Source organism: Phalacrocorax carbo, chromosome 1 (genome assembly GCF_963921805.1).
Source record: "Phalacrocorax carbo chromosome 1, bPhaCar2.1, whole genome shotgun sequence".
Classification (NCBI taxonomy): domain Eukaryota; kingdom Metazoa; phylum Chordata; class Aves; order Suliformes; family Phalacrocoracidae; genus Phalacrocorax; species Phalacrocorax carbo.
The window spans coordinates 136369961-136395090 of record NC_087513.1 but is presented as its reverse complement, the minus strand read 5'-3'; the positions used below and the strand labels follow the sequence as shown (position 1 = coordinate 136395090).

The 25130-nt window shown below is 40.0% G+C and overlaps 1 protein-coding gene across 3 annotated transcripts; it reads left to right on the top strand.

The window, feature by feature from the left end:
* Positions 1-563: 563 nt before the first annotated feature.
* On the top strand, positions 564-23495 carry MSL3 (MSL complex subunit 3). 3 transcript variants are annotated; one of them, XM_064475476.1, is made up of 13 exons: positions 564-721; positions 2704-2786; positions 3373-3468; positions 4041-4141; positions 5113-5204; positions 6032-6154; positions 6629-6789; positions 8787-8945; positions 9412-9674; positions 10047-10156; positions 10341-10440; positions 10909-10993; positions 22565-23495. In XM_064475476.1, exons 1-13 carry the CDS (start codon positions 623-625, stop codon positions 22662-22664), a joined length of 1572 nt encoding a protein of 523 aa, XP_064331546.1. In that variant the 5' UTR covers positions 564-622; the 3' UTR covers positions 22665-23495. The 3 variants fall into 3 exon arrangements, with proteins under 3 accessions (XP_064331546.1, XP_064331555.1, XP_064331561.1); XM_064475485.1 differs by lacking the exon at positions 22565-23495 and adding an exon at positions 17146-17203; XM_064475491.1 differs by lacking the exons at positions 564-721; positions 2704-2786; positions 3373-3468 and having other exon boundaries at positions 4051-4141; positions 5141-5204.
* The last annotated feature ends 1635 nt before the right edge of the window (positions 23496-25130 follow it).

The following is a 25130-nucleotide window of genomic DNA, read 5'->3' as shown; positions in this document are numbered from 1 at the left end:
AGAGAGGAAAACAAACCACGAGGGAGATTACAACATATAAATAGCCATCTTGGGAGTACAGGGCAGAGAACACAAGGAACAGGGCAGCGAAGGGGAGCTGCGCCGTCATGTCTGGGGGAAGCAGTAACGGGGAGGCGGCCTACTGTCGCTCTCGGGACGCACGTATGCTCCCTAGCACACCGCTCCCCCGGCGGGCTCAAGCCCAGGCTCCCGGTGCGGCGGGGTGCCGGCGGCACCGGCAGCCAAGCCGGCTGGCTTGCCAGGGCCGGGAGCTCTCGCCTCACGCAGCCCAGGCTCCCGAGCCCTGGGCGGGCGGGCGGGCGGCTGTCCTCCCGCCCGGAGGGACGCGTCCCCTCGCCACCGCCCCTCGCCACGCACACCTCCCCCCACCGCCGGCGGGGCGGGCAGAAGAGGGGCAGCCCGACTCCGCCGCCGCCGCTCACCAGCAGAAGGGAGGGGAAGCGGGGCGCAGCACCCCAACTCCCTCCCTCCTTCCTTTCTTCACGCCCGCCCAGCCTCCGCCTGAGGAGGCGGGGTGTCGCCGGGGGCGGGGCGGGGCCGGCCGCGGCACCTCCCCCGCGGGAGGGGGCGGGGCTCCTCTCCTTTGCGCCATGATGAACAAATGACCTCGCGGGGAATGAAATTTAAGTTCCACCGTGGGGAGAGAGTTCTCTGCTTCGAGCCCGACCCCACCAAGGCTAAAGTGCTCTATGATGCCAAGGTGACCCACCCTGCCCGCCGCCGTCCCGCCCCGCCGCGGGGCAGGGGTAGCGGCGAGGCGCGCCGGGAGGGCGGGAGGGAGCGCGGGGGGGCGGGGCCGGCGCGGAGTCCGGCCCGCCGCCGTTGCGGCCGTTAACGCTCCCCGCTGGGCGTTGCGTGTGTCTTCGGTCGTTCCCCTTCCGGGCGTGCGGGAGGCGGAGGGGGAAGCGGCTGCGGGCCTGGCCCGGGGCGGGAGGAGGCGGCTCTGTCGGCAGCGCTTGCTGGCGGGGAACGGACGCTGGCCCGGGTGGGGGGGAGCCGCTCGCCCGCTCGCTCGCCTCCCTGCCCGCCTGCCCGTCAGCCAGCCAGCCAGCACGGGGCTGTGAGACAAACCGTGCCGGTGCCGGTGCCTGCCCCCCCCCGGGCCTCTCCTCCCCACGCCCGTGCGCCGCCATCGGCCCCCGCGCCTCTCACCCCGGCCCCCGGCGGGGCTTGGCTCTCCCCCTGCCGCGCACAGAGGGGACGGGCCTCCGGCCGACGGGGCCTTGCTCTCGCCTCGGGCGGAGAGCGGAGCCGCCGAGGGTCTCTGGAGGTGTCGGACTCGGTTCCCGCCTTCCGTTCTCGGCCGAACGCCTGCAAAGTAACTCTGACATCTTGTTTTCATCCCTGCACGTTTGTAGCGTAGCGTGATTCCCCCTCCCTGCTCTCCCGCCCTTCTGCCTTTCAGAAGGGTTGAAATGGTACCAATGGTACAGGAGAGCATGCAGAAATATGACAGCAAGCAGGAAGTGGTGGACCGTAAGTGTTGCAGTAGGAGGTGACTGCCTCACTTGGGCCCGGCCTTACGATTCGTGATAGTAGTTACAGAGCTTTATGTAAATACAGTATTGTTTTGGCGTGTCAGTGCGGCATGAAAAAACTTCCCGTCCTAAGTCACCTGTACCTAATTTGCAAACTGAGTTCTGGTTTGTTCGTGAGGTTTTTTTGTTTCTTTGGTGGTTTTTGTTTTGTTTTGTTTTACAGAGAGGAGTGGCAAGGGAGGTATTGCAGCTGGATTCCTGACCAAATTCATGTGTTTTGCTGCATGTTTGCTAGTTGTGTAGATCAGTGTTTTTCAGATATGAGGAATTCCACCTTACGTAATATTTTGGGCTGCTTTGTTGTTTGTCCTATGTTCTGACCACCCCAACAGCTTTAATTGCCAGCCCTAGAGGTAACCTGAGTGCAAAAAACAATAGCACCTCTTCTTCTTTACTTTCAAATACCCCAAACTCCAGCATAACTGTCCTTGACTCCAATAGTTCTTATGTTATGGACTCCCAAGGTAAAACATTACTGTTAGCCTAACTGCTGGGTGCATCTGGAGGTATAGGGTCTATCGAGAGCTATTCAAGTGCAGGCAGAATGATTCCTTTGTTGTTACTCGTCCTGATGCTGCTCTTAATGATCCACTTGAAATGTCTTTCGAGGTGCAGACCCTTTCAGACCGGCCCGTTTTACATATGTGAAAGAGGGGAAGAAAAAGGCTTAGATATTTGCAAAGCCTGTTAATGTTTTGTGGCTAAGATTCAGTGTTGTTCGAGAGAGCAGCATTTCTGGGGTTTATATCTATAGAACGCTGTTGTCTCCTGCTTTGAGGGTATGAAGAGACAGCACACAGGGGAAGGTGGCAGTAGCCCAGATGTACATCTGCATATCTGTATTGTGAGACTCCATTGTTTTGCATCTCCCTTTGTCTTGAAAGCATGGGGCATCTGAAGACAGGACAAAGATGGTTAGCAGTCCCCAACTTCAAAAGTGCACAACAAAAAAAGCTACTTTTCCTGACCAGTTAGTATAATCCATATCTTCTGCTCATATCAATATTCACTGGCAAAATGATGGGTGTACTTAATTTCTGTAAATAAACATTTATTTTTTTGCTTTGTGCTTAAATTCCCTAAATACTGGAAAACTCACTTTCTCTCAAGCTTTTTAACGCATGCTATTCAACATTTGTTTCAGATTGTTGATATTGTTGTTGGGAAAGATGACAAAGGCAGAAAGATTCCAGAATATCTGATCCATTTTAACGGTTGGAACAGAAGGTAAGAACCTGTATGCACAGTCTCAGTTCTTCTGTTTCTTCTATTTTATTGTGCAAAGAAAAGCATCACACAGAACATCAAAGGACTTTGTTTGCATGACTATTTTTGGTTTTGTGAATGCCTTTAATATACTTGCTCATATTGGCATGTTGGTGTGTATCCATAAATTTCAGTGGATCAGATTGATAGTCGTGAGTTTAAACTTTAGGGATATCTGTCTTTGGCATATACTTGTGGCTTCTAGGTTTCCATTAAGAAAAGGAGTTTATACTTTGTTAAATCTAGACTTGGACTGTTTGGTTATCAAGGCCAGCCAGTACGTGAGTGCAGTCTCTGACTGTGATCTATAGCATGTGTCGCTGCTACAAACACTATCACAGGTTAAGTCAAGGTTTGAGAGATTTTAGATAGAAGCACGAGAGTTGAAGCCATGTGAATACAAAAGGACACAAACCTTGTGATACAGGTGTTACTTCTGAATGACATTAAAGGAGTGCTTTTTAGATTTAACGTATATTAATTCATTAGTAATAATGAGTGTTGTGTATTCATAGCTGTTAATCTTTTTTTTTTAACCTATCCTTAGCTGGGATAGATGGGCAGCTGAAGATCATGTTCTTCGTGATACAGACGAAAATCGCAGATTACAGCGTAAATTGGCACGGAAGGCTGTGGCTCGCATGTAAGAAATACTTTTGGTCTCAGAATGAATGAAAGATTCGTTTTCAGGTTCAGATACGTCCAGGCATCTACAAGTGAGCTTGGCCTCTAAGCTCATGCTGTAGATGGTAGATACCTACTCAGTGTGCAGTGAGTGCATTCTAGAGAGCTACTAGTCTCGTACTAAGGCAGATAACCTGTTGTTATCAAACTGCGCTCTAAATAACTAACACTTAATGACTACATTATTCTTAACTATTGCTGTGAAATGCCTGTAAATTGGATCTACATCTTTCCAAAGAAATGCACTTGAAAAATAACTTGGGAAAACCTGAAGTATTTTTCAGCCAAAGGTAATCATCTAATATTGGTTGGCCATGGCTTGAGGATCTGCTTGAGAACACAAATATGAGATAATGTATGGACACTAAGGTATCCACTCTCAGATAAGCATAGTCCAAATTATTTCAACATTAATTAATGAAAATGACTCAAACATATGTTTCCTGTGCATTTGCATGTAATGTAATTAGCTAGGATAAACAAACTAAATAATACTAGCCAAATTTCAGTGAACCACTTTATCTTCTGTAGGAGAAGAAAGGGAAGAAAGAAGAGACGTTGCAGGTTGCCTGGCGTTGACTCTGTGTTAAAAAGTCTTCCCGCTGAAGAAAATGATGAGAGTAGCGAAAACTGTGAGCATGTTTTCATTTTTTAATAACTGGCATGATGCCTTTAACTTTTTGAGCTAGGGGTACAGTGCACACTGGAACTTGCTATTAGGATGACACGAGAGTATCACAGTCCTGTTTGAGATATACAGAGGCAGACATATGAATAGTGAATGCTATGTTTCATGCTAAGCATCTATCATCTCCTTTCTTCTTGCATTCCAGAGGCTTTTCCCTGTGTCACTTTCACTCAACTATTCTAATCACTGATTTCAGAGCTTAATGCTACTTTTAGTGTAGTATCACTAGGTGCAAGAAGCCCTCAGTTTTCTTTGTTTGGTGTTAGGGAACAAGATGCTTTCCCTGCTAGTGTGTCTATGTATTTTAAGGGGCAGTAAGATTTTCTTTTCCCTGGTCTACCTGGCACGAAGGTCAGTTTCTTGTCAGCTAAGTGACTGGTTTCGCTTTCAAGCCAGCTCTTTCCTTTCATGGCAGTTTTCTTTCTAGCTTGAAAACCAGCAGGAACACTGGCTGGCACCTAACTGATGTTCTGGCAACTGTCGCTGCACAGATCCAGACCTTCTGACTGAATGATTAATACGTTAATCCGCTGTTCAGAACTCAAGTCCAATAAAAATTGAAAAGATCTGTGAGCGCTCGGAAATGTAGGGAGCGTTTAAAAGTGAGTGATTTTCAGTTAGGGAGGATGCAAGATTACTTCCTGTAAACTTCTTGTCTACATATTTAACAAGTTCATAGCCTGCTGTGAATAATACTTGTGTGTTGAATTCAATTCGAAGTATTAACCCTCATTAAATATAACAAGCCAGTTGGGATTTTTTTGGGGTTGGTGGTGGGTTTTTGGTGGTGGTTTTTTTTTTTGTTTGTTTGTTTGGTTTGGGTTTTTATTTTTGCATTGAAGCCTAAAATTTTTTTGGTCTTGACCTCTGCAGTGTAATAACGTGAGATAAATATGTGAAATCTCTTTTAAACAGCTATAAGTAGTAGTTCTTCTGACGACAGTGATGAAGGAACAGATGAAGAAATAAAAAGTGAGGAAAGCGACATAGAAGACAGGACAGAAATGGTATATTCATGAGCTCCTTAATAGAATTTAAACATCTGTATTTAAAACTCTGGAAAAATTGAAGTAGGTGAAATATGGGCCACAGTTGGAGCTGGTTATTTAGCTGGAATTAAAAGCATAATTTTCTTACTCCTGGTGCTTACTGTGGTTGATTTTTTGAAAATTATGGAAGATGTCATAATCTTGCAGAATGCTTTGACATTATTCTAAAAATACACATTTATTTATTTTCCTCTTTTTCTACACATAAGGCTTATGTGGAGAAAATATAGCAAAGTAGATTATCCAGACTTGTGAGTACTGTAAACTTTTACTGCTCTATGCAGGTTGAACAAATCCTAATAGCAGCAGGATCTTTCTGGCTGCTGTATTTTAATGTGAAACGAGCATGTCAACCCTGGTCTTAAATGAAAATGTAGAAGACTGACAATGAGAAAAAATACTTATTTTCTCTACACTGTTGAAAAGAAAGTACAGCGTAAACAGTTATTCTGAAAGTCTGAAATCTAACTGCTACAGTGTGCGTGATCTGAAACAACAAAACCTAACAAGTTTTTGTTAATTCTTTTGTGTTAAATACTTAAACAAGCAAATGCTAAATTAAAAAAAAAAGTCTTTAAAAATGAAGTCACAGGTTACTTCAAAGCAGTATTGTTAAATTGCTTACAGTAAGGCTGTTATCCACTTAAATATTTGCAGTGCTTTATATATTTTATTTTTGCATGGCAAAACTTAATTATTGTATTGTATCCTGACTATGGACGTTCTTTTTCACTAATATTCATAAGCACAACCAATATAGTGTTTCTTGCACTGGTTTGTTGTAGAAAGAAGAACAAGACACTCACACAAAAAGGGACATGGAAGAAAGAGCAATAAGCATAGAAATTCCCGATGTCTTGAAAAAGAAGCTTGAGGAAGACTGTTACTATATTAATAGAAGAAAACGGGTATGAAATAAAAGCTATTAAATGAATATGCACGGCGGGATGGGAAGGGCATCAAAAGTAGTTCTTACGTATAACAAGCCCCGTTTGGTTTTTTTAACTTTATTGCAAAGGTGAGCTTAGACAGTATAAGGAAGAGTAAAAAGAGTGTAGGGAGACTTCTCTATAGGTAAACCAGTGAGTTGTCATTATATGTAAGAATGTCACATTTCAGTACCTAATTGTATTTTAGAGTGCAGGTTGTTTTTTAAAGCTGAGAATGTAGTAAGCTTGTTAACCTGACCATATTTTTGTTTCTCCAGATTTTTATAAAGAATTGATCAAAAATGCAGCTTAAGGGTTCAAATTAATCAGCCCTGAAGTAACTTCATGCAATAGAGACTTATTAGAATAGTCAGTACATTACAACCTCCTGTTTTAGCTTGGTATACTTACTAAGTGTTTTTATAAGACATTGATTTCTTGTTCCTTTTTCAGCTAGTGAAGCTTCCTTGTCAAACAAATATAATAACCATCCTGGAGTCATATGTGAAACATTTTGCTATTAATGCTGCTTTTTCAGCCAATGAAAGATCTCGGCACCATCAGATGACTCCACATGCCAATATGAATCTTCATTATGTGCCACCAGAGAAAAAGTGAGTAATCCTTAGTCCAGCACTATTGTCAGGAGGAATGACATCGCATTCCATGTTCTGTTTCAAGGCTTTTCACTTCTGTGAGCTTATACTGTGATGTATGCCTATTTATGGGGCTTAAAATATTTGACAGATACCTGTTGTACAGTAACACTGACTATTTGTTTATCAGTGAGAGAGTCCCTATAATCTGAGAAGTCATTATGCAAAAGCATCAATATCTCCTTTTATCATGTAAGTTCTTGTGAATATTGTGACCTCTTTTGGAAGAATGTGTTGCTGTTGTCTGTGTGAAGAATCTTTTGAGGACTGAGAGAGTACCTGATACAAGAATATTCTGCTTCAATAAAACTGAACACTTTCAAATTTTATAAAGGATAAAAATTTTATACACTTACAGAGAACTCCAAGTACAGGTGTGGTTTTTTCTGTTTGGTGGGTTTTTTTTGTTTGGTTGTTTGTTTTTTAATTGACATATTGTCTTAAGTCCTAGAGCCAATATGTTGGGAAACAGTGTGTGTAGTAACACTAATCCTGTTCATTACAATGCACTGCGTCTTAGTTGCTGTTTTCTCAGCTAAGCTGTGTATTTTTCTACTGTGCTACAAACGCAGTGTGTGTTTGCAGCGTGGGGTTTTTTTGGTTTTGTTTTTTCTCTTATGTTAAAGATTGTCAATATTGGATGAGACTGCTTCTTTATTTAAGTCTACACTGGTGTGAAATCTTGTATTTTATCAAAGAGAAGTCTTGACTTTTGTTACCACATTCTATTTTAATGGTGCACAATTGTGCTATTCCTTGTGATATTTTGGTCTATGTGAGTGTCTTGGTTTATACTGATGTCATGCGTTATTTGACAGATACATGACAAAGAAGGAAGGTGTCATTAAATCTCCCAAACAAGAAGTTAGATGAGACATCAGAAATAGGAACAGAAGGTTTTATGCACATTATGATTTTTAAAGGTGTATGTTTAAGTGACTTTCTCAGTAAAGAAGGTACTTTAGTATGGAAAATGTGTATTCATTTCAGTGATGCATTAAGTAGGAGAGATTCAGCTGGCAACTTTTTTGTATTGCCCATATGGCTCCAACACAGAAGGTAATGATCTTCTTGGATGTGATAGAATTTTTGCACAATGGTCACCTGACCCAATGTATATAGAGTGTTTACAAAAGGTGGTAGTTCTAGCAGGTGGTATGGAACAGTAATATGAAGTATAGAATTTCTAACGTGTGTCACTGTGGCAGAATCAAATTACTGTTACCATATGCATCGATGTAACTTGAGACGTGGGAGATGAATAGTTTCATAGAGGTGAGAGATGTTGGAAGCGGGCTGGGCTCAGTGTTCTTGGTTCTACTTGTAACAGCACATCTACTCATGACATAGCACTGTAAGTCTTTTACATAAGCCCAAAACGGAAATCCCAGTAGCCTCTAAATGTAGTGCTTTGGTTACCAGGAGCAGGACACTGGAAGCTGATCTCCAATGCAAATATATCTGTTTTTATTGGTTCACTGGGTATCTCTTAAGCACAGCCTTAACTGTGTCTTAGTGGCTATAGGTCAAATTCTGCACATGCCTTTTAGGCAGAGATTCAACCTATTGAGTACTTACTTACTTTTTCTGGCAGATGCTGCTTTTTTGAGCCTAGTGAACTTGGAAGAACAAAATAATGCTTACATTAAGAACTAACATAACTTTATTTACTGTAAAGTAGACTTTATTAATCCAGTAAATAGTAACATAGCAGAACAATTGTATGATTTTGTTTGACTTTATTAAGCAGACTTAAAATTTATACTTGTCTGAAGTTACCAACAGCAATCACAGTCTCCAAGTATGCTTTTAATCACTCGTGGTTACTTAGTGATTAAGTCAGCATGTCGTAGTTAAGGCATTAATGATCTGTATTAAAAGGGAATTTCCTACAACTACACTGAAAAATTCTGACATGCAACTTTGAAATTCATAATCCTTTTTTCTTTCTCTAGTGTTGAGCTATGTAAAGAGATGGTGGATGGACTGAGAATAACCTTTGACTTCACTCTTCCATTAATTTTGCTCTATCCTTATGAACAAGCTCAATTTAAGAAGGTGACTTCGTCAAAGTTCTTTCTTCCCATTAAAGAAAATTCAACAAATACTAACAGGTGGGTTGGGTATATGGAATCTAATACTGCTTATCTCCTGAGGAAAATGCAATGGAATGTGGTTATATATTTAGAATAGAATGATTTCTCACAGATTTTGACTTAAAAATTGTCTTGATAAAATGTTGGACTTCTCTGTAAATTGCTTGCCTGAATTCAGAATGTGAATTCTGATCTGGTTAACTTCAAAAGGGGTTTGTACTGACTGGTGTAGAGTTACGCTGCAAGTTTGTGGGGAAAAAAATTACACTGAAATGTGATTTTGTGTTCATTAGTTTTTATTTATTTTCATATTTATACTTCTGGGAAATAGTATTTAAAAGAAGGCGTCGTCACTTTGATAGTTATTGGGAGGAGACTGTTTAATCTGAATAATTATTTAACAAGATCTGTGAAACTAGAATAATCTCTTTTGGGGGAAGAGCCCTGATTGCTTCACTTCAATAGAGCTGCCTTTATTTCCTAGAAATCAGGAGGAGCTTTCTCCAAGTCCTCCTCTGTTGAATCCACCAACACCTCAGTCAACTGACAGCCAGCCTACAACAGGGGAGCCAGCCACACCAAAAAGACGAAAAGCTGAACCTGAAATTCTGCAGTCGCTGAGACGTTCTACGCGCCATAGCTCTAACTGCGACAGGTTATCGGAAAGCAGTGCTTCCCCGCAACCTAAACGACGGCATCTTGAGACCCCAGCTTCTATGCCAAAGCTCTTTTTGCACCTGGAAAAAAGTAGGTTTTGCTCTTTACGTTGTTGCTCTAAACAAGATTTTAAGTCCTGGTCTTTTTTTAATGCTGTGTGGACTGTGAATTGAATGACTGAAGTGGGAATTCATTACTTTTTGTATCAATTATTTACCTCTGAGGCCTTGTGCCGAAGGTGGAAATACAAAGCAATAGTTGCAGTACTTCTTAACAGAATTCAAAGAGTTGCTTTCCTATGAGCCTACTTTTAGGATAGCATTTATTGAGTTCCAGTGATTAAGACTTTAAACATTTTAGCAGAAGGCCTTAGTTATGTTTAACAGCTTATAGTTCCATAAAACAGATAATAAAATTTATTTCTGATTTCTTTTGGTTTGTTTTTCCTTCTCTTTTTTAAAGAAACCCCTGTCCATAGTGGATCATCTTCACCTATAACTTTGACCCCTAGCAAAGAAGGGAGCGCGGTTTTTACTGGTTTTGAAGGCAGAAGAAACAATGAATTGAATGAGGTAACAGATTTTTATATTACTGTCCTAGATTCAATGATTAAAAGCTTTGTGGACCTCAGAGTAGGGCTATGCAAGAAAAGGTTTTGTTTGTATTACATATTTCATCTTTGAAGTTCTGTACAGACTAAATGATTTATGGTGCTACAAAGGTGTCAAACCCAATGTTTTCATGTTTTATCTTTAGGTTTTGTCCTGGAAATTGATGCCAGAGAATTATCCACCAAGTGATCAACCACCACCTCCCTCATACATCTATGGATCTCAGCATTTACTACGGATGTTTGGTAAACTGATGCAAAACTCTGTGTTCAGACAAAATGGTTTCATTTGTTGTTTCCTTCTCTCTCTTTTTTTTTTCCCCTCCATTTTCAGTGACCATATCTGTGTGATTTTCTGTTTGCTTTATCAAAATTAGTTTTATTCTTGGAGAAATGTATATTTTAATCTGTTTAAAACTCTCAGGCTTTTTAAAAATTTGATTATCTTTTACTGGCTCTGTAAGCCTTCATTTAACAAAAGCAAACAAGCATTACTTCCAACACACTATCAAACACCATTAAACCAAGCAGCATGCACTTTCTCAGCATGCTTCCTTTTAGTAAGGCTTTGAAAAAGATCACTGAGTAACTTGCAAAGAAAAGTGGAGGCTGCAGGGAGAAGAAACTTTTCTATTCTTTTCTGTATAGTAGGTAAAAGTAATTAGAAGTCGCTTTTACAAGAATAGGTGTAAACATTCTTTCTCTTATTTACAGTAAAGCTACCGGAAATACTGGGGAAGATGTGCTTTCCTGACAAAAACCTAAAGGCTTTAGTGAAACACTTCGAAATGTTTCTGAGGTAATGTGACACAATGTACCACAGTAGTGTTTGCGTTGTTACGTAGATCTCTGTGACCTGGAATGACAGTTTTTAAAAAAATATGTTCATTTTCTATAACTACAAGAGTATAATAAATGTACTACAGCATTTTAATAATAACAATTTAAATAAAGATTAATACAAGTTTTTTTGATTCTGTAATACAAATTGAAGGGAACCTAAGCTCCCTACTTAAGGTTTTCATAAACACAGTGACAGAGAACTGAAGTATAGAAGGTTGTTGGCTAGTATGTATGGAATGGCAAGTCTGACTTGGTTAAGAAGCATGTTTTATGAAGAAATACAAACTCTGCATTGTTGTTTTTGAGAGCATAATCAGAGTTTTGCTGTTGCATCGATACTAGCAGGGAGAGAAACTTGTGGTTTAGAACATGTTTTTAATAATAGTGTTTTTCTTTTTAAAGAAAAGCCTGTCCTAACTGAGCTTTAAACAGAAAGGTTTCTCTGTTATGCAATGCAGTGGCTTATAGGGGTACCTAAACCCATTCTGACCACGCTAGCTCCATGGCTGCAGTCAGTATGGTCATACCTGCACCATGATCTGCTTTGTGTGTCGGGAAATCTAGTTAGTATCTCTGTATGACACTGTAGTGGTAATTAGGTATCTAGTGTGGCACTGTATTGTGCAGCATCAGTACATTGGAAAATAAATTTGCCAAGGAAAAGTTACGGGAGAAAGTGTTGTAAATGGTAAATGTCTCGAACAAATGTGGAATTTATAGCTTAATTTTGGTCAAAGACTCTTAAGTAGCCACATACGCTAGTGCCACATTATGTTACTTATCAGTATCAAAAGTCCTGTTAGAGATCAGGGAGATGACAGCTTAAAAATGGTATACTTGAATTGTTTATTGAAAATAAAAGATGTCGCAAATGTCAAAGTTTCTACAATTTGAAACTTTTCTCTTGAAGCATTTAATTTCTAAGTTTTTTGCTAATTCCTTTTTACATCCCTATTTCGTCAGATCCTTGTTAGTATTCAAATTATCTTTAAGTTAAGCAGGACAGCATTAGTGCTTATTGATGGAAACCTATTTTTTGCTTGGAGTGAATATTATTTAGGGTGCTTAACTCATTGTGGATCAGATCAGTTTTTATCAGACCTCTGCCTGTTCAGATTCTTGTGTTGATCAGAGCAGCTCTCTACTCTTTAGCATCTTAAATGCAGTTTCTTCATACTCATTCCGTGGATAAACTGTGGTGGACTGGAATAGAGGGAAGGAGGAAACGTGTCCCTCACCCCCCTCTACAAGCAGGGAGGTGATTAAACTGAAAGCTGCACTGGTAGTATCCACATATGTCTTATTTTTTCCATCAGACCACCTTGCTGAAATGTGTAGTCATCTATAAATAGAAATTACAAAACAAAATTGGATGTTTCCACATCAGCATTTTTAGGTCAAATAGAAATGTGCTTTTGAAGCAAATCTCTCAGTAGTTCCAGCCTACCATGCTTTGTGTTGCACTGCAGAGTGCTCTGAGTACACAAGCTGGATTCCTTTGGGAAAACACTTAATCAGAAGTGTGCTCCAGTACTAGCGGGCATCCAGTCTTCAAGACCAGACTACAACTAAACCAAAATGAGCCCCCCAAGGCAAGCATGGTGTGGGCATTTCATAGATGGTAGAAGCAAATATTTGAGGGCTGTGTGGGTTTTTTCCCCCCAAGTGCTTTCTAAGCCAATGTCATATGTGTTTTGCTGACACTGTTCTCAAGATTTCTATGCTGAAATAATGATTTCTGTGGTTTTGTCAGAACTGGTCAAACTGAGAGCCTTCCTGAAAAAGCTTCCAAGCTACAGTTACTCCTGTAGGAAGCAATTGATCTTAGGTAGCTTTGTCATAAATATTCTTAGACTAGTTTCCGTACTAGTATGCTACTGTGTATTCAAATAGGTAACATAGAAACCAATGCAAATAACTAGTTTGTTTCATGATTTTTTTCTCCCCAGCACCTATCTGTGGGGCTTTAGGATGTCTTTCATTTGGGTATTTCTTTTTGTCCCATATGTCATTGAAAGCGGTCAAACCAATTACATTTTCTAGAAACTTGTTCAGACTTGATTTTTATCACAGAAATACTTCTGTATTATCTGTTTCTCATCACAAGGGAAAACCAAAAGCTGAGGTGACATCTTGTACTAGTTCTTCAATTTTCACATTCTGTATTTTCCTTTTTGGGAATGGATGCTTATTGTAAATATTTTCTATCAGTTCTGTTCTGGCTTACCTTTTGAAAGGTAAGAACTATCCTATACAGTCTGTATACAGTAGAAGATAGCAGCCAGTTTATTTACGACTGCCTAATTTCTCGTAGTGCATTGCTCTTGAGTGACAAGCTGAAGTACTCTCTTTTTCTTTATTTTTCCTAATAGCTGGCAAGGGATTGAAGCTATCTGTTCGCATTAATAACACTGTTTCTGTAGAGTAGTCCAAGCATAAGTAGTTTATGTATTTTAAAATAAAACTTTCAGGTGGTACACAACTGATTTAGTTCTAGCATAGATAGTGATTTAATTTTGAATTATGATTTTATGGCTAAAATTTACAGTTTCGTTTAATATTTGTACTATTAATCTCTTACGCTGAGAAACTGAGACTTATTTGATATAACACTTTGGAAGCTTGTTTTATTGCGTTTACTTGGTACTTGATAGATGCATTAAATTCACTTTGAGATGCTACATGGGTAATATTTTCCAGTCATGCCCTCAGATTGCTGCTAGACAAGCTTGATCACAGTTTCCCAGACAAGCTATATTTTTAAGGCATGTATGAAATAATTATTTTTGAGTTTCATATTAAGTAGAAGCTGTACCTTTTGTGCTTAGTGCAGCTTTCTACAAGTTTGCGTAATGAAAATTTCTTCATGGAGAACATGAAAGTTGATTTCTTATTTATAGAATTTGCAGGAGTAAAGAAAAGTAGTTTCTCAAATTCAGTACAAAACTTTTAGTCTTCACTTTCAGACCTAAATAATTTGAATAAATCTCATACTTGCAGAAGAATAACCGTCTAAAATGGACTTCAGTTACAAACTTGCCAGCTGCTTTCACTGAATTTCCCTTACAGTTTGAGTTTAGTCTTCAGGAGCAAGCAATGCAAGCTAACACAGTAACTGGTGCCTTCTAGCTTGTAATTGTACTAGCAAAGGACCCCTGATTAAATCTTCCCGCCTGTTAATAGTTTTTGAGATGGAGTAAATATTGCCGATTAACGGCTTCTCTTATTTCAGCCATATTTTTAATCAAGTGCTGTATATGGAGGTGCCTGGCATGCCTCCAGATGCTGCTTAAGTGATGAGAAATGATGGGCAAGAAGGTGCCATGTTTTGTTTTGCCATTTCCATTGATTTGAACATAGCCCTGACTTATAAAACTGTTTTGTGGTCAGAGAGGTCACTTCTCAGGACTGTTGACCGATAGGAGATGCCTAAAAATTAGAGGAATATAACATGTCTGTTTTTAGAATAGCAAGACCCATCTCCATTGAGGTAATCTCAGTCAACGTTGTTTGCATTTTCAGGAAAAAAAGCAAAATGAAATTGTACAGCCCTTCAGAAAGCCATAGGTATTTTGACTTTCATGAAATACAGAAGAATGAGTGAGTGACAAAATACTTCTAAAATAATGCTTCTAAAAATTCTAATAGACTTTTCCAGATGAAGCCAGTGTGTAGTATTTCATTGGATTGGATGATTGGATAATTCCACCAGGTGATGGAAAACTACATTCTTAATGTTCAAAGACTTTTGGTTTTGTTAAAAACCCACTGATATTTCAAACTTGCTATGGCTTGTAAGTTGTCTCTTGCATTTTAGATCTCATTTTTTTTCCTGATGTTTTTACAACCTGCTTGTATCTATTGTGCCACTCTGCTCCATGGGTAGAAAAGTATTTTAATACTGCTGAATATTTTATGAGAAGGAAGCCAAATCAGAATATGACCAAATTAGAGGGCTGTGATAATAAAAGGTGTCTATAGAAAGATGACAAGTTGTTTGAAGTAACCTTAAGAAATACATCTCTGATAGCATAACATCTTTTGAGTGTAGTAATTTTATTATATGTAATTGCAGTGGTGAATTATGACCACTAGTCTGTGCTAATGTGCAATTAATGAGAGGTTATTAGTGGCTTCCTGAGAATGAAAAAAGCAGCATTGCACATGGTGAATGGAATAGAAAACATTTTTATTTAAGTGAAGTTGCTTGTGACGGAGTTCCTGATCATTGTGTCAATAAAGTTGCAAGATGACAACTGATTAAAAAAATCACTTTTTGAAAGATCACAAAGAATGCAATTCTGCTACTGTTTCTTTTATTGGTGAGGGCTTTTCTATTTGCCTCTCAGTTTTGTGATTAATTGGTCACTTGAGAGGAAGTACCCGTGCAGCATAGCGAATATGACATACTAGAAAACTTTATGGAATTGGAGCCTAAACGTGAGCAAATCAAGGTTCTGAGTGTAAATGGACAGGTGTGGGTTTAGAGGCACAAACAGGTAAAGGAGTTTTTTTTTAAATTTTGGAAACACTTTGAAATGTAGGAGTTGTACTTGTGTCACCGAAATTGGTGACACTTGCACAGTGAATGTATATGCCATATTTTAGGGCGTTACTACTGTTGTATTTGGGCTTTGCTGGATTCATTAAATGGGTAGAAAGGTAACTGCCATTTTGGGTCCTCTCAAACTTTTGGTGCCTTTATGTTGAATGCTTCTTAGTCAGTGAGTACCTGGTATTGTACAGGTTCTTATTTTCAGTAGGCTTTTGTTGTCTTGTTGGTCTGCAGAATTTGCTTGTGTGTGCTTATTGTTCTTGACTAAGGCTTGACTGCTTTGCCAAAAATACTTCCTGCAACTGCCCCATGTGGATTGCTTGTCTTCCTTCTGCTTACCAAATCATAAGGTGCCTGGGTGTTTGAATGACCATATTCCTAATCATAATAGCAGAGGTTTGGATCATGCATCTAAAGTGAGAGGTTGCCCAAAATATTTTAAATGTGTTGTGGTAGCTTTTTTAGAAGGCTGTTCTAGGAGTTGATTCTAGGATCAGAGCTGGCCTTGCCAAAAGTGGATCTTCAGCCTCAAGACCAACCAAGGACTCCTGTATTGAGCTCTTGTAGGACTGTCCCAAAAGGTCTGCTGGAAGTTACCACTTTTAATTTTCCCTCACTCAGCCTGATTACTAGAAATGTTATGTTGGCAGCTGGGCATCTTCGGAGTTTTCTGCACTTTCGCTTTCAAGGCCAAGGAAGTTGATCTCTGTTTCTGTATGTGGATGAGTGACAAGAATTCAGTCAACAAAACAAGCCTGTTTGTTCCTTTGGTGTGGTTCTTGAGACGCTGGATATCAGAATAAACATCTGAAACCTTTCACTTCACTTGTTCTGTTGACTGCATTGGGGTTATGATGAACTTTGTGTTGGCGAGCTTTTGCCCTGAACAGCCTTCCAGATGGAGGCAGGCCTATCAGTTGGAGGGGGTGGGGGGTAGGTGGTAGCATACGCTCTTGTGTGAAACTAAGCCTTTTAGCTTTTAAATCCTGCATTTGAGTAGTTGTCTCAGAGAGGAGAGAGCTGCTTAATCTGCAAATGACATTTCTTTTGATGTGACTCACAGAGTTAGACCCATCATGCTCTTCAAGCAAACTCCTTTAGATCATTACAATTGCCTTTCCAACAGCATCTGGCCCAGGCCACTGATCTCATCAAAGCATCTGCTTACAGTCTAGAACTCTATAGCAAAAGTGTGTAAGATGTCACCTTCCTGGAAACTTTTCCTTTTAACTCTGTATTCTTATATCTTTATGGCTGAGTTTGCCTGCCTTAAAATTAGTACGGTTTTCCTTTCTTTGTAATTTTCACTTTTCAGGCTGTCCCTGAGTTTATTCATGTGGTGGTAGGTGATGTTTAGAAGAATGTTTTTCTTCATGCAGAGACTGTTCAGGTAATAGGTTGTGTTGACACTGCCAAGACAAGGACGTTTTCGCTACCAGATGACGCTCTTAAAGCTCATGTTAATTCAGCGACTCTGAGAAATGTTCCTGACATATATATGTCAAGTGGCCTTTTAATGTGAATAATGATAGTTCTGTGCCTCTTTTTGGTAGATCTGCCTGCGTAACTCTCAGCCAGATGGTAGTGTATTTGTGAGGCTATTGTTTGGAGTCACCTGAGGTAAGTTTGCTTGCAGACTGCTACACGTGAAGATCACAACGTAGGAATTCTTCAAGCTAGGTTGCCCACGTGTCTGTTTCCTTTATCTCCATCCCCTTCAGTTTTTTTCTCAAGTGGTGGTGTTCTAGGAAACTGTGGTAGAGAGGGAAATACCTGTGTTGTGCCGTGTTACCTCTATGTTCTGAACACAAGTGTAAAGCATAAGTATTCTTTTTGTGGATGCTCACGATGAGAAAAAAGTGTGCAGTCTTACATCAGGATGTTTGTGTGGACTGCGCATCTCAAAACTTGGTTACTCATAAGAAGTTTTACTGTGTAGGTGTACGCGTATGAACTCTGTAAAAAAAAGTATAAAAATGAAAGGCAGTAATGCAATAGGTGACTGAATTTATCAGATTTGTAAGTTAAGAGTAATGAAACATAGCTAAATAGCAGTGTGCTTTCTGATCTACAGCTGAACATTGGCTCTGCTTGCTAAGTACAGCTCCCTCTGTTTTTAAATCTTGGCTCATGGCTTGCAGGTGGCAGTGTAATTGATCTTCGTGCTATTTCAGCTTTTCCAAGAGCAAAGCATTAGTGAAATATCCAGTAGCTAAGAGTCTTACGAGACTCCTAATATTTCTGTACCAGCTTTCTGCACTGCAATGTAGTTTGAATAGAAAGCAGCTTCAGAAGGGCCACTTCTCTTTGTTTACAGATATATAAGGGATAGGGACAGAAGCTGACCTTGTGTTCTTTAGCCTGTTTGCTCCTGCTTCTCTGTAGGAAGTAATTTGTATTTGCTAGCTCTGGGGCATTTAGCTTTTCACAACTGTTACATTAAGAACGGAGAGATGTACATTTGACTGCATGCATTCTGCCTGCCTTTTTTTTTTTTTTTTTTTTGTTGAGTTGTAGCTGTGTCATAAGCATCTCGGCTAAAATTTCTGATCTTTACCAGCTGTTACTTTAGCTTGCACCAAACTGGCATTTATGACTGATGATCTTAACTAAAAGTCAGGAAATCTGTAAGAGAAAATGAACCTGTTTCCCATTACTTGCTCTTAAAATTCTTGGAACTCTCAGCTACCCAGTGTCCTCTGAAGGTTCCTTTGTTTTATTGATGTTCTTTTAAAATATTGTCCCTTGTAAGATCTAGCACTTGGTTCTGTGTTTTACAGGATGTTATCCAATGACACTAAGAATTTGATCAGCCCCCGTAGTTTATCTCTTGAGGTCATTAACGTGTATTAATGAAGAATTATTAATTAAATTCCATTCGTGGCTCATCTTAATCTTGTGCAATCTGTTAAAAGTTAGACTCAAGCCTGTTAAGTTTCCAGCCTTATCGCACTCATTTCACACCAACCCCACATATTCCAGAAAGTGATTTGTGGCTAACTAGAGTCAGCGGTCATAGCAGTTGATGACTCAGGTATTTTATTAGCTTCTAAGTTGCTGTAATTTCAGTACTTTCTTGTAGTGGTTTTCCTACAGTGAGGTATGTGTGTGTAGTGCAAATGAATGACGTGCTTCAGTGAAGATTAGGAGGATCTGACTGGGTAAATAGTTTTTGTGTTTCTTTGGATCCTTTTCTAAGGAGTATCTCTTACGTCATGAAAAAAAGTATTTCATAAAGTATTAGATCCATTTATGGCCTGGTAAGCCTAGAAGAGTAGGTGGTGAATGTTTTTAATGACAAGGGCTAGTAAATCACAGAGTAGTGTGGTTCAGGGTATTAATCAAATATTGGTGGTTTTAATCTAGATCTGGTTTTTTGGTGGGTTTTTTTTTTTTTTAGATCGAGAAAAGAATAAAACTGTTTTTCTAGTTCATTCTTTTGCCAAAGTTTTACTGATTTGGAGTCACTGCTTAGTAGCTCATTGCATTGATTGTGGCTGTCTTTTGTTCTTTCAGGGGAAAATATTTCACTGCTCATCTTATTTAAATTCCTTTATTTCTTTGAATAGGAAATTGGTATAATGCAACTGTAACAAGCTGTAATATTAAAAACAATTGTTTATATTTAGCAAAATAGTTTTATAGAAGGTGTTTTTAAAAATTATTTCTCAACCTCAGTTATGTAATTCTTTTTGCTTTGTGCTATTTAATACCATGGGAAGCTACTGTTGAACCCAATGAGAAACTAGCGCAGTATGAATACTTACAAGTAAAAAGTATTGTAAAGTATTTAATGCATTTAATGGATGAATGAAGAGTATGTGGAACTTTAAATTTACTTCGCTCTTACACATTTATTATGATAGCTTATGTGGTGTCAGTCTCTGGCAGAGCCAGTTGGATCCTTGCTTTAAAAACAAGAGTGATTTTTCTCCCTTTTGGCAGTACCTGCCCAGCTGAATGTTGCCAGAAATTATGTGCTTGATTAGACACTGTTACAGGTCATGTAGCAGAGCCTTTTCTGCTCAGTTTCTTAGGTAAAGTTTAAAAATAAGCTGCTGTTTGATCTTCTGGATGGTGTACTGGTTGTCCAGCCAGTTACTTGTATGTCTTAATCCTGAAACATTTTACATCAGAAATGACCCTAGCTCCCTCTATATTGCTAATGACAGAATTCCTATGAAATAAGCAAGTACGGAGGAAGTTGACAAAGTGCCTTCTAAATAAATGGTGACACACTGAAGGACTGATTCTTCTAAAAATGCTTGTGTTTCTCACTGATTTTCCTAGAATTAGTAGGATGTTACCAGTTATTCCTCCAGTTTACCACTTGCTGGATGCCCATGTTTAAGTACAAGGATTGTGTGTGTGAAAAATCAATCTTTTTCCTTTGTCTGTGTTTTTGTGCTGTAACCTTTCTGCATGAGCCCTCAGCAATTAATATATCCCTATTAAATTTTGATTGCCTTATATAGAGTATCTAGTAAGTATTCTTTGATGCTTTGGCTTTCTTAAGATCAAAGGAAATGCCTAGTTCAGGCAGTGTAGCTGTGAGTGTGGTTGAAGAAACGCTATGGTTTTAATTGCATTCACCTGTAGTTTTGTTTTGTTTTTTTTAAATTTGGACTTTCTATGTCCAGAGTGCTGGTTATACAAAACCGATATTATTAGCTTTCAATAGTGAAGTAATCTCCCTAGCCAGTGGTTCTTGAGAGAAACCAGATTCTGCAAATGAGATTGTTTCCTGGTGTTTCCATTGCTTCCTATTCCAGCTCAAACTGTAGTTAACACTTTGCCGTATTTACTGATGCTGATCTAAAATATCCAGATATTTTTTGAAGGTCTGTGGGTTTTTCCTGAAGTATGGCTTGTTCCTGTACCATAGGGTTTAAGAACTGTTTTGCCCTTTTGTCCCCATCTGTATAAGCAGTATCTTTGTATACAAAGGAAAGAGCAGAGAGCTTATAGTGGTTTTAGCTGTTTGTTACTGGTGTTAGTAGCACTGCTTATTTTCATTTTCAGTCCTAAACCAAAGAAAGAGTTGTATGTTACCAGAGCAGGAAGACATGATAAAATATTGGGTACTTGGCTATTTCAATACCTCCAGGGATCGTGACTCAACCACTTCCCTGGGCAGCCTGGTCCAATGCTTGACAAGCCTTTCAGTGAAGATATTTTTCCTAACATCCAATCTAAACCTCCCTTGGCACAACTTGAGGGTGTTTCCTCTTGTCCTATCGCTACTGACCTGGGAGAAGAGACCAACACCCACCTTGTTACAGCCTCCTTTCAGGTAGTTGTAGAGAGTGATAAGGCCTCCCCTCAGCCTCCTCCAGGCTAAACAACCCCTGTTCCCTCAGCTGCTCCCCATAAGACGTATTCTCCACACCCTTCCCCAGCTTTGTTGCCCTTCTCTGGAGACGCTCCAGCACCTCAATGTCTTTCCTGTAGTGAGGGACCCAAAGCTGAACACTGTATTCCAGGTGTGGCCTCACCAGTGCCGAGTACAGGGGCACGATCACTCCCCTACTCCTGCTGGCCACACTAGTTCTCATACAAGCCAGGATGCTGTTGGCTGCCTTTGGCCACCTGGGCACACTGCTGGCTCGTATTCAGCTGGTGTCAACCAACATGCTCAGGTCCTTTTCTGCCAGGCAGCCCTCCAGCCACTCTTCCCTGAGCCTGTAGCATTGCATGGGGTTGTTGTGACCCAAGTGCAGGACCTGGCACTTGGCCTTGATGGACCTAATACAGTTGGCCTCAGCTCATCAATCCAGCCTGTCCAGGTCCCTCTGTAGAGTCTTCCCACCCTGAAGCAGATCAACACTCCCACCCAACTTGGTGTTCTCTGCAAACTTGCTGAGGGTGCACTCGATCCCCTCATTCTGATCATTGATAAAGATGTTAGAGAGGTCTGGCCCCGACACTGAGCCCTGGGGAACACCGATTGTGACCGGTCACCAACTGAATTTAACTCTATTTACTTACAACTCTTTGGACTCAGATTTCCAGACAGTTTTTTACCTGGATCTTCCTTCCAGGCCTTCTTGGTGATGGGCATCACATCTGCTAACCTCCAGTCGATGGGGACCTCCCCGGACAGCCAGGACTGCTGATAAATGACCGGAAGTAGCTCGGTGAGCACTTCTGCCAGCTCCCACAGTACCCTTGGGTGGAGCCCATCCGGCCCCATAGACCTGTGCGTGTCCAAGCGGTGTAGCAGATCGCTAACCATTTCCCCTTGGACTATGGGGGCTTCATTCTGCTCCCAGTCCCTGTCTGCCAGCTCAGGGGGCTGGGTATCCAGAGAACCGCCGGTCTTACTATCAAAGACTGAGGCAAAGAAGACATTAAGTACCTCATCCTTCTCCTCTGCCTTTGTCACTATGTTTCTCCCTGCATCCAACAAAGGATGGATGATGTGCATTTGTCTTTGATAGCCATATTTAAAACAGATACTTATGAGGCGTGGAGACCCTGAATACAATGCAACAGGAAGGAGGAGAACATAGCTTTACGTAGCTTAAAAGATAGAGTTTGACTTAATGGTTACTGGCCATACTAACATAGTGATAACTGAAAGTCCTGGTTTTGACATAAATGAAAAACAGTATGTGGAGCAGGTCACTGAAAAGTTGCAGAAAGGTCTCATCTCTTTTTTTTTTTTTTTTTTTCATCTGTAATAATTCTCTGCCTTCTTTTCTGAGTGTAGCTTCAACTTTTGGAATTTTTTTTTAATTGAGCATGAGCAAATTTTTTTAATGCTATTTGAATTTGAGAATGATAGGGGAAGGCTGTTTTTTCACTGCGTAAAACTTGTGAAACTAGGGCAAGCCTTTTGTATGCCAAATTTTGAAGTGTAGTATTTCTTAATTCCCAGGCTCTGGTTTTGCTGAGCTTAAAAATTAATTTGAAAATAGTTTTTCTCTTAAATGTTTCATGTGTTCTTTCTTTGGTGTGCTTTCTTCTCAGGTTTTTAGCAGAATACCATGACGATTTCTTCCCAGAATCTGCTTATGTAGCTGCATGTGAAGCCTACTACAGTACTAAAAATCCTCGGGCAATCTACTGAAGCTCTTAATAAAGACTAAATTCTACTATATGTAGCCCATGACAATGCTGCTTTTGCTGCGTGGCTACAAGATGAAGATGGAATTAAAACAACTTCTGGAGTTGGAGAAATAGGGGAATATTTTCTGTGATGGTTGGATTACGTAGGAATGGAGAACTACTTTTCAGAGATGTATATAGGCTGTGTTGTGAGTTACTTAAAGGATTGACTATAACTCTGACTGCAGATGAATGAAGAAGCCTTTTTTTGATTCCTAATCCATAGGACTGCATAGGACTATTAAAGAGGAAAGGAGGCAAAAGCAGATGCCTCCTCCTTGCCTGCAGAAGCAACAGGATATTTTCATGAAGATAGATCATCATGCTGTGTTTCGTTTTAGCGCAACCTCTCCAGCCTGAGAAATGAGACTTGACTACACAGTTACAGGAAGAGAATGCATAACTGGTATCTTAAGGAGTATTTTTCCTCACAAAATGCACTTCATTTTGTGGAACTGTCGTGGTAGAAAAGATAGCTTCATGTAAAGGTGTTTCTGCTGTTTGGCTAGCATGACATCTGCCTCAGGAATGACTTTGTTGCTTGAATGAAAGATGTGTTGCTTACTTTGCATTTTGCAAAGGTGTGTATAGCCCTTTTCATGGTAAGGCTGCCAGAGCACCAAGGAGAGCATACGTTGCCAGTGATTCAACGTTTACCTGGCAATAAATGATTTCCAGAGCCATTATGAAAGAACTGATTTCCTACAAGTAAGCAGAGAAGTCAATAAAGGGATTGCCAGCTAACCTGCCAACACTCTTTTCTTAATAAAGTTCACAGTGGCTGCTGTGTAAATGTGTGATTTTTGACTGTCTTAAAACCTCTTGCTTTTGCTTGACCAGTGTTTTTGAGATTGCTGAGCAGGCATAGCCTGAGAGGCGGGAGCATTGGCAACATAGGGAGAGAAGCCCTGTCTGTATCATTGGGTTTTCTTCGACGGCCTTGAAGGCTGCTTCTGTAGACAGTTATAAACACTTTAGCTCTGGAAGTAGGAATTCAGTGAGAACTGAGTTCCTAGAAATATGACAACACATTCAGGAGAAATTAATTGAAATATAATTCTTGCCTTGATTGTCATCAAAACCTCGTCCATGACTTAGAACTCTGGCCTTCAGAATCCTCTGCTATTTCAAGGCACACGCAGATTTTAAAAGCATTGGGAGAAAATAGGATTTGAAGCTCATAGACTACGGCATTAATCACTCTGTAATCCTTCCTAGTTCAGAAAACTTCCAGTAGAACACTTACCTGGAATGCAAAACTCAACACATTCCTCCCCGATTTGCACAAACTAGTAGTTAGGAGGAATCGTCTTTCAAAGGTAAAGGGCAAGCTTAGTCAGAGCGGCCAAAGAAAATCTGAAATCTACTGTTGACATTCATTGTCACTCACTTCTCAGAGTGTACTGGTGTATTAAAGCTTTTGAACTGAAAAGATAAGGATTACCTTGGTTTTAGCTTTTTAGAAAAACTATAAAGAGTCTGTTAAACATAATGGTTGTTAAGCGAGCGTTTGGCATGTCTGTGTGCAATTTGGTGATTGGTATTTCTAAAGATTGCCGTTCAGTAGTACTACTCTTTAATGCATTTCCACTGTACCAAAAAAAACCATTTGTAAGATGTAGTCTTTCTCAAATTACAGAAGTTTTGAATCTCCAGCAGAATCCAAGTACCTCATAATCCACTTCGCAAACATGTTTTTCACCCTGCTTTTCTAAAAAGACAATTCAACAAAATTCTTACAAGAGGTAAATCCTGGAATGCTGCCTGAAACGGTATCCTTAATCCTTCCTATTGCAGGAACGTTAGAGCCTGTATAATATGGCAAATCTTGTTTTGTTCCACTGTTGGTACCTGTGAGTGTGAGGCAAGTTATGAACAGAGTTTAAACCTTATTGTGTGATGATGTTTAACTGTTAAGTGACAATTTCTGCATGGGGGGGTTATTAATACTGTCGGTGTTGCCTTTTTCGTACCTCATGATGATTCTCAAAAGACGTGAGCGGAGGAAATCCTGAAGGTCCAGTTAGTGCAGTCTTTATGTGAACAAACTTCTTCGTACAATTCTCTTGAAGCTGCTATTGGATATGATATTGCAAACTCTCTTGCTCTCAACAACGAAAAAAATTTTCCCAAAAGTAGCACCCTTCTGTGCTTCTTGAGAGCTTTAATGGACATGACTTCCTCGGACACTTCTCTCTTTTAATTTAAAAAGTTTATGTTTATACATTCAATTGTGGTAATGTGTGTCTTTGACATCCCCCTTCCCTACAGTCACTCTTCTTTTACTGCTTTCCTATTTTTACACCTGATTCTTTTTAAGCTGAAGCAGTGCAAGAGACTTGCAAAAACTTGAACTAGATTATGTAAGAGGGTAGTTCTTACTAGTCTCAAAATATATAGAGACTTTCTGGTGTGGCCCCCAAAATTC